The sequence below is a fragment of the Antrostomus carolinensis genome, unplaced genomic scaffold (assembly GCF_000700745.2).
Source record: "Antrostomus carolinensis isolate BGI_N321 unplaced genomic scaffold, ASM70074v2 scaffold997, whole genome shotgun sequence".
In the NCBI taxonomy this organism is placed as follows: Eukaryota; Metazoa; Chordata; class Aves; order Caprimulgiformes; family Caprimulgidae; genus Antrostomus; species Antrostomus carolinensis.
In genome coordinates, this window is record NW_010329254.1 from 6197 (window position 1) to 15500 (window position 9304).

At 37.0% G+C, this 9304-nt stretch overlaps 1 protein-coding gene across 1 annotated transcript in view; it reads right to left on the reverse strand.

The window, feature by feature from the left end:
* Positions 1–2193: 2193 nt before the first annotated feature.
* The window catches only part of SLF1 (SMC5/6 complex localization factor 1), a gene marked incomplete at its 5' end in the record, with an annotated part of 21567 nt that continues 14456 nt past the window's right edge, over positions 2194–9304 (reverse strand). Inside the window, 5 exons of the mRNA XM_010172458.1 lie at positions 2194–2678; positions 5167–5349; positions 5748–5840; positions 7858–7991; positions 8490–8665. Of these exons, the coding sequence (XP_010170760.1) occupies positions 2194–2678; positions 5167–5349; positions 5748–5840; positions 7858–7991; positions 8490–8665 (1071 nt within the window). The remainder of the gene's footprint in view (positions 2679–5166; positions 5350–5747; positions 5841–7857; positions 7992–8489; positions 8666–9304) is intronic.

Below are 9304 nucleotides of genomic sequence, written 5' to 3' on the forward strand. Positions count from 1 at the left end.
TGCATATGTTGCATTCTTTAGTAAGTTAGGTACATAGCATTTCTTTCATCGTGTCCTACAACAGGGAATACTGATGTTTATCAGTCCCTCTCATATATGACAAAGGAGGTTTTTTTGGGTGCTCTTTACTAACAGAAAATTCAAAAGTGCAGAAACAGAAACAAATCCAATATGCACTGACCCTTTATTATATCACAGCAGGCTGTCCTGCATGTAGGTACAAAAGTAATCATCAGTCATTAATAAACACTGAACATTTGTAAGGAAAGTCTGGTTGCAAGACCAACTCAGTCTGAGCATCTTCAGTGGATTAATTGCTGTGAGATCATATATCTCAGCTGCAGAAAGGCTAAATGGAAGTTTTAATGTGCTGCAAGCCACCTGCATCAATGTAACTTATTCCCTCTAGTCAAGCAACATCAATTTCAGAAGCAGCTATTATCCAACACCCTTTCTTTTAGAGTTCTTCCTTTTTTTTAATATTATAAATTGCTATTACAGAAGAATTGGAATTGGAAACGTTGCTAATTAGTACCTTCCTTTTGAAGGCTAAGATTTTAAATTACTCCTGATCTATTACTGAATCTGTTAGGGGAAAAAAAAAATCAGGTATCCTCATTCTAAAGCAGCACTTCCTTCTCTTCCTTTGGAGGGGAAAGGGAAAAACTTCTCTTAGGAAATGTCTCTCTTCCCAGACCTCAGACTGATATGAATTTGGCACTGGATCTCTACCAAGATGCAAGGCAGGAAGAGTAGTTGTTGGTGTATAAATGTGTAATAAGAGTTCTCCAAAACTCTTCCCCATCCCCAACCCCACACTGCACAATTAATGTAGTTCAGCTGCCTCACAAGCCTCAATTATTTTTAAAGAACAGCACAGGATTTTCTCTTTTTTCTTAATTAATTAAAAGGACCATCTGATAGAATATGTAGCACACAATCCTAAATTAGGTTAGGGGATTAGTTTAGAGGATTTATCATGTGTAGTTTGCATGTATTCACAGAATGGAGAACAAAATTCTCGTATTAAATGGGGTGTAATTTTTAAGGAGATCCATACTTAGTGTCAGAATCTGATGCCCAGTACATACTTAAACCTTCTTGTCTAATCCTTTGTAAATTCCCCTGCCAACATAACTAGATTTGTGCCACTGCTTCCACCGGCATCTTTAGGAGAGGGAATCCCAGGAGTGTTTTACCAGATCATTTTACACCCTGCCAACGTAATGGATTTATCAAACCACCGCAAGCCAACGCCAGTCAGAGCAGAGCCAACGACACCCCAAGTTATGCCGAGGGTGGATTTGGCCCTTCACAGCATCACTGGCCTGGGAAGAAGCAGCAACATGATTTGACTGATTTAAAGTTGTGGTAACCACTGGAGCTCTGCACACCACCCAGGTATCTGGGTGGGTCTCCTCAATTCAGTCATTGTGCAGATGAATATGATCACCAGCATATTTGCATATGCTGATGAGGGAGAAGAAGATTTTCCACAGACCTTTGTGTGACCATTTCTATCAAACCAAAAAAGACAGCGTGGGAAATGCTAGTACACTGATTCTGTCAATATAGATATACTGCCTTCTGTTTGGAATTAATTACAAGACGTAATTAATTTACACAATGTGATTTTAATTTTTACAAGTCGAGGATAAATAAGACAAAAATAGAAGGAATTTGCTTTTCCATATATTTTTGTATATTGTCAGAAATTTATAATATCAGTTTTACTAAAGGATATTGAAATACATAGGCACAAGCCTTTCTCGAGGAAAAACTGCTTGTTGTAGTGTTTCAAGTTGGTTTAACTTTAGGGTCACTATCTCTGGAAACCAAAGTTGAACTATGGCATGAAATGGGTAACAGGACCAGAAACAGAAGTTTAACATGGTGCAAATAATGTATCACCCTTGTGAGGTAGTCACAGGCATCCAGATCTGTCAGACAACTAGAAGGCATTGGCATTGGAAAAAATTTGCCTAAAAAATTGCAGTGAATCAATGCATCTGACTTCTAGCTTCTGGCACAGGAAAGTATTAAAAATATGGGAGACACTGACACGTGGGGCTTGTACAAGGCTGTGCAATTTGTACTTCCTTGGTTGCTGGAAAAAAAGTTATCCCAAGGCCAAGGGTTAACAGTCAAGATTCAACCAACAGGGCTTGTTTGGAAGCTAATTGTTAAAAAGATTTAGGTAAAGAGCTGATATGCCTCTACCATAGTTTCCAGAGTTGCTAATAAAGCCTTCATCTGTTCTCCAGGGAAAAAAACCATGTTTGCAGATATTTCTTGAAGAAACTGTGGTAGCTTTTGAAAAGTTTCCAGCTCTCTAAAATACGTATCTACTAACCAATCTGTAGAAAATGTATTTTTCATCTTACAGTTATCACGAGCCATTATGGGAAGTACATTTGAACAAGCTGCCCCTCTGAGAGTTAAAGTAAAGGGTGAAGACAGATTATAAACGGAACAAAAATTCAGCAGCATCTTATTAAATAAAATTAACCACAGTTCCCTCTGCTGATTGCAAAAATCTTGTTCTGTGCGTTTGTAGTAGTTTTCAATGTTCTCTTCTGGAAGAACAATGTTCAAAAGTTCTTGCTTTACTGGTATGGACTCAACATGATCCAGTGGCAGTTTTCCATTGGAGTCCCTCTGCTGTAGAAGGACTGGTCCTGCAGGGAAAATATAAACATTAATAATAACAGCACGCTCGTTTTGGCAGCTGAACAAGATTTTAGTTTGGTTTTTGCCAGAAGCTAGGAGTCTGTTTAAATTCCTTTTTGTAGTAAGTTATGTTGATGTAACTGATGAGTTACACATTTGCAACACAATCTAGAAGGGAGACCCTCTGTAACAGTTCATTTACGATATTGTCTTAATTTTCTTTCCCAGTGTTGCTAGGTTGAAAGCCAAGGATTATTACCCAGAAATGGAAAAGAAATTCAGATGTTGCTCATCCTGAAATTTCAAGTAATGATAAACAGAGACTATGTAAAATTCTATTAAGTATTTTATAGACCAGGTTATTTGCTGACACTGACTCCAAATTAAAGGCACGTTACTATGATGGTCTTTTTTTAACTTTTCAGGATGGTATGGCCAACCTTGTCCCAGGCTATGCAGCAAGGTAAACTATTGAGGTAGGAATCCTAGTCTCCCTCAACAACTGAGTATTCAAAATTTGGTCTTAAGAGACTTTTGGAATGCAAAAAGTGATTAATAAATAGCTTGAAAATAAGTAAATGAGAGATGTTTTACTTGTTCAGATTATACAACATTCTTTTGTTATTTCCTCTTTATTAGTACAACGGAGCTCTTAGTATTTAAACAGTTTACAGATGTCTTGATAAGTTTAAGAAAAGCTGCATCAGTAAGTAAAAATGAAGGCAGTTAACACACTACAGGTGGTATTTTTCAAAGATGAACACATCAGGATCCTTCTCACGTAAATCTGAGTTACTAGGCTGAAGGAACGATGCCATTTTAACCTGGAACACCTTTGCAGAAATATATTTTAATTACAAAAGGTAATTCACCGCATGACATATCCATACCAGAGGTTTTAACTTTGCTGTGATTAAAGCTGTACTGTTTTACTCCACCACTGATTACGCAACGTAATTAAATTTTGCACGCTGAAGGTTTTTTAAGAGACGGAAAAGTGGAAGAAGTTTTTGCAGAGACGTGTTCTAAATTATTGAGCTGAGTAAATCCACACTGAATGGGTAACATGCTTCCTACCATAGTCTTGTCAGTTATTTGACAGGCCAAAGCCCAGAGTGTGACAAAGGCAAAGATAAGGGTACACGCAGCCTTACAGTTGCCAGAAAACCTTGATGAATGCAAGTGCAAGTAGAGCTCTTCCCCTAGGACAACAGGATCATCCGCTAGCTATTCTTCACAATAGCCTAGGAAAAATGCACATCTGTCAGTGCAATGCCATTTCCAATTGAGGAGCTGGGCTTACTATAATATTGGCTATTGCATCACTTAAGAGCGATTGAACTGAGCCCAGGTATTGGCTTGGCATGTCAGATACATGGTTCAGTAGATATATAAAACACCTGGGAGCCGCAGAACTGAAGCTCAGCAAACACAAGAGTAGAACTGCAGAGGAATGTATTGATTATGAGCCGGAGCTTGCACGACAGAGAGAGAAACAGCCTTTAGGGGGCAGGAGAAGACTGTAAATAAGAGGGTCTGATGCCAAGAAGGGAAGAAAATTTTGTTTCTCTACCTTAATTAAGTAATAGGCCTTCTAAATACAGTGCATTCTTCTGCCTCCTGGCTATATGCAGAATGATTTTTATTGAAAAAATCTGGACTCGGCACATAAGGCAGAGAGATTAAACTGACACTGTAGGTCAATGGTAAGGATATCACAAATACTCATTTTAGCAAATGAAGTAAAAGCAGGAAGAGCTGATATCCAAGACCATCCTTTACACTTGCTTTTTTCTAAAAAAAAAAATGCCAAGTTAATTATATTCATAGAGTATATTTCAAGACAAGATACAAGTTCCCTATCACTGAACAAAAAATTTTGTTCCAAACATTTATCATGTGTCTGCCTAAGGGGCAATGTATCTTTTTTTAGAAACTAAGGAATCCCTCCCACTATTATCCCTAAACAGCAGTTATCACAATTACAATATAGATTCCTTTCTTAAACTAATTACCAAGCTAATTGTATTCTTCAAAGACCATCACATTAGTTTTCATAAATGCTGAACAAATTTATGTTGAAATACATGATTATATAGAGATTTACTGATCTCTTTTTGCATCATGGTAAAAACAGATCAAAACAAAAGAAAATCCTTAGCTTTGCTTGGTGACTACGTAATCTTTATCTTCATTAATGAGTTTGGAGAATATAGTTATAATGCATATGGCGTAAAATGCACAATAAAAACATCACCATATTGGAAAAAAATGTGAAAATCCTGGTTAATTTCATATTCAGCTGATCATGGTAAGTGTGAAAACAGTATTATTTTTATTGTGACCAAACCAGCTCGGCTTAAAAATGTTTTAAAATAAATATTTCACAATAACATTGTATTTTAAGCAACTATTAAGAAAAACACCACGAACTTCCTATGGACTCGAGAACAGTGGATAATTCCCCTAAACCAGTTTTAGCATAAATGCACTCACCCCCATGCTGAAGGAGCAGCTTGCCAATTTCTACATGTCCATTTGACAGTGCATCATGCAAAGGAGTCACCCCGTCCACTTGACTGAGCAGGTCTACCTCTGGACAACGCTGCAAAATTTCACGGACACACACTGTGCTGCCATGGTTACAGGCTTCATGCAAAGGCGTCCAGCCAGCATAGTCTGAATTATAAATCAAGGGAAGTTTTAAAACACCAGAAGTAGTACTAAAATGTTAATAATGTAATTCATTAGACAGCAAAACACTTTACTGGCTGGTATTTATCGTGGCTACAGCGGCAGCTCGTGATTTACAAACAAGAAATTCTATTGAAAAACATCTGAAAAAAATTAAATATAATTTTTTTAAAAAAATCAATAGAAAATGTGATGCTAAAACACACTTTAGTTACAAACGAACCTTTCCTCAATGTTTGCTACAAAGCCCTCATTTTGTGGTGTTTGAAATAACAAAGACAGTTTTTAACAGTATAAATACAAACTTTATTGCCAAACAGATATTAATACAGTTCTTTATCTGGCTTAACGTCTTAGTTCTGTAGAGAAAATGAGTAACTTACCTTTAGCATTAATGTCTGTTCCAGAAAAAAAAAGAAGCTGAATCAAACTCTCCACTTTGTTACTTCTGCAAGCTTTATGCAGGGCTGTCTCTCCTACCATAAAAAATTAATAGATTACACTAGACTAGGCAAGATAGCAACTAAAGAAAATAATCAAAGTGCCTGGAACTAGGAGACCTGGCTATATGCCAGAAAATTCAATAATGAGTAAGATTTTCCTTTATCCTGTTTAGCCATCTTTTAAGAAAATTAAAAAAAAACACCAAAAAGCAAGCACAGAGCTGCTGTTCCACCAGAGATCCAGCAATGAAGTTGTATTGCAAACGGTTTAACACAGGAATTATCTCCCCCCCAGCTCAAGGTTTAAAGCTTCAATCACACTATGAAAGAACCAAGTGATCACAGAACACCAAAAATACTGGGTTTTGAAGCAATAAAACTTTAGAGTGCAGTTGCCCTCCCTTAAATTTATTCATGAACCCTACGTTAAAATGTATGGTTCTTTTTACACAGCATTTATAGCTTAATTCAAATGAATGTTTCTGGCTAAGCACGAGTGCCTCTACACACTCAAGTATAATTCAGAACTTCAAATCCGTTAACAGATGGTTTGCTGTTTCTCAATAGGCTGTCTGACTTGGCTACAGTAGCAAAGGAGGGGGAAAGAGAGAGAAATAAATGAAGGGGTCCTAATAATAATAATAATAAATAATGATAATAATAAAAAAAGAAAATCCTCTAGGAAAAAAAAGATCCCAAGCCTTAGTACCATGTAAATCTGAAGTGCAAAAAAATTCAACAGCAAGCAACTGAGAACTGCTGCTTATGTGTAAAGACACCATTAGTTTCTGCACGATAAAAACTTCAGACCCATTCTAAACGCTGTTTTGCTTTCACTAAATGATTAGGTTTGAACAAGAGCCAGAGGAAAACCTTGATGCCAGGTGAAAGATGATGCAACAAAACATCTTAGAAATGAAAAATATCTCCGGCTGAATCTCTCAGCCTTTGCGATAAGATTTACAGGGTGTATTTTGTTATATTAATACCTTCACTATGTAAATCTGTCAGCTCCATACTCATCCTTTCAACAAGAAGATACTACTTACAATTTTGGCAGGGGAAGAATAGAAAAAAAGCGGGATTTTGTTGATTTCCCCCCCGCCCCCCCAGTCCTTCAGCTCACTTTTCTGTGTAGAAGTCAGCATATAATAATTCACATCAATTTTACTTGCAAAAGCAATAAAGAGAAAGGGAACCAATTTTAAAAATGCATGGTCTGGCTCTGTTACTGAAGCTCTCCTAAATCCCAAAAGAGGGTGTTTTTTTTTTTTTGTCCTTCAGTGTTTGTGATACAATTCTGGTTTTAATTTCTTGAACAATCCCAGCTTGCTTTTGCCAGTTTTTTTCTAAGCCTTCTCTTGGGTGTCATATTAATATACTCATGTTTTAAGTTATACAGGTAAATTTCTGATGATGAAGATGACAAAAAAGTAGTTCCAGCAAATAATTCTCTTCAGGTAATGGCTCATGTAAAGTATGATTTATTAAACTCGTGTAGTAAGTAGGAAGCGAATGAATTACTGCAGCGCTGTTTTATTCCTTAGGTACTTGGGTTCCAGTATAACTAAGACAAAAGCCAAATGCCTTTCATAGTCTGGGCTGAATGCCTGGAAGAAAACAGTCCATATGCTTAACACAGCTATGTAGCATAGCATACTCCTCAGTCTTTGTTCACAAAATGTCTAGGACTGAAAGAGATGAAGACGGAATTATACTTTCAAATCAGAAGACGTTGATCCTACCAAGCACAGGTTGAGGTGGATTAGCAAAGTAAGGCGGGCAAGACTGGAATGAGCTCACACAAGCTGTACACTGTATTTAATATCAGGGAGGGGGAGGGGAATGAAGAAGGCAGCTTTATTCCATCATATATACAATTCCTCCTTTCAACTAGACATTGGAAAAAAGAAACATGGACCATAAGAAAATAATTCTTGTGCATAAGCCATCGCTTTAGTTCAGCATTCATCAGGACAAGATTTTTCAGCCTGAAACTGTTGATTCTAACCATATAAAGTTCTTAACATAAATTAGATATACAGAATACCTTTAGCATTTCTCTTGTAAAAATGTACCTCTTCAGCCAAAGGGTGGCAATTCTCTTTGGGGTATGAAGCCCCAACTTCTGCTTTCACTCTAAGCCTCTTTGGCAATGGAGGGCACTTATTAAAGATTAAGTCACTGAAAAGAGACCAACAGAGATACATCTAAAATCAGTATTTTATATTTTAAGATAATGTATACATACTTAATGCTTTTAAATGTGTATATACAGCATACTTAAATCTATCCATTTCAGAGTTGTTTCTGAAATGTCTTAATTACATAATTTCTATGTCATCTAATTATAACTGTATTTAAAACAGTAATAAGATTAAATTACCCACAATTAAACTTTCTTTAAAGGCAATTCTATGAACAGTTCGACTTCTTTACATACACTTTAAATTGAATATTGGGAAAATATAACTACATCAGTTTGCACGTACACTGAGATGGAGGATGGGGAGAAAGGGGGAACCCCAGCCCAGAGGTGTTACAGGTTTACAATGGAGCTTTCTGTCAGTGGCTGTAATTTGTAGACAACAAAACAGGTCATATAAAGTTCAAGAAATGTGTCAGGTCAGAAGCTGTCCCCCAAAGCAGAATAAAAGTGGTGATGTTATAGGTATTACTTACGGTAGATCAGGCAGCACTTTGACTTGGTTCTGCTTATTACCATTTAGCATCTGTAATGCCCTTTGAGACTCAGGGCATCGCCACTGCCCTATTTTCTTTTTCTTTCCCTTCGCATTATCTGTCTTTCTGGTCTCACACATCCCTGCCTCTCGCAAAGCAGGCGAATAGGAACAGACCTGTTGCAAAAGTTAACATTTTCAATCACTTTGTACACAGAAAATTAAAATGCGTTTTCTTCTGTCGCACGTCACGCAAAACAGTCACCCACCACCTACAGCTTGCTGGGTCGAAGTTTTAAAAAATACGATCCCTAAATGATTGCCTACAGAGATTGTCTGAAGTTGTCTTCTGTAATCTTTTTTTATGTTCTTGTAATTCACTCCTTACGCTGGCCTGAGAGGTGAGTGGGTTGTCTAAGCCAAAAACGTGGGAAATTCTAGAGCTCTCTCTTGGTTTTTTTTTTTTTTTGGTAGCTGAGAAAATTTTTATTGCTTTAACTGGACATAAGACTGAAGTAAAGCTAATTGATTCTTGGGTACTTAATGAAAGTACTTACAAGCCTCCTGCTCCCAACTCAGGGAGCAACTTATTAAAGAAATACTCCCCTCCTTCATCTCTTCTAAGATGAGGGCTTGGATTAAGCCTTTGAGCACTGCAAAGTCAACAAGCTAGTTATCTCTTAGGTGCTCTCTCATTATTAGGATAGCTTTGGACATTGCAGATATTTTGGCTTCCTTCCAGGAATACGGAGCTTCTAATCCACCTATACTATTCATTTTAAAAAGTCATATGAGTTCCTGCAGTTTGGTAAAAAG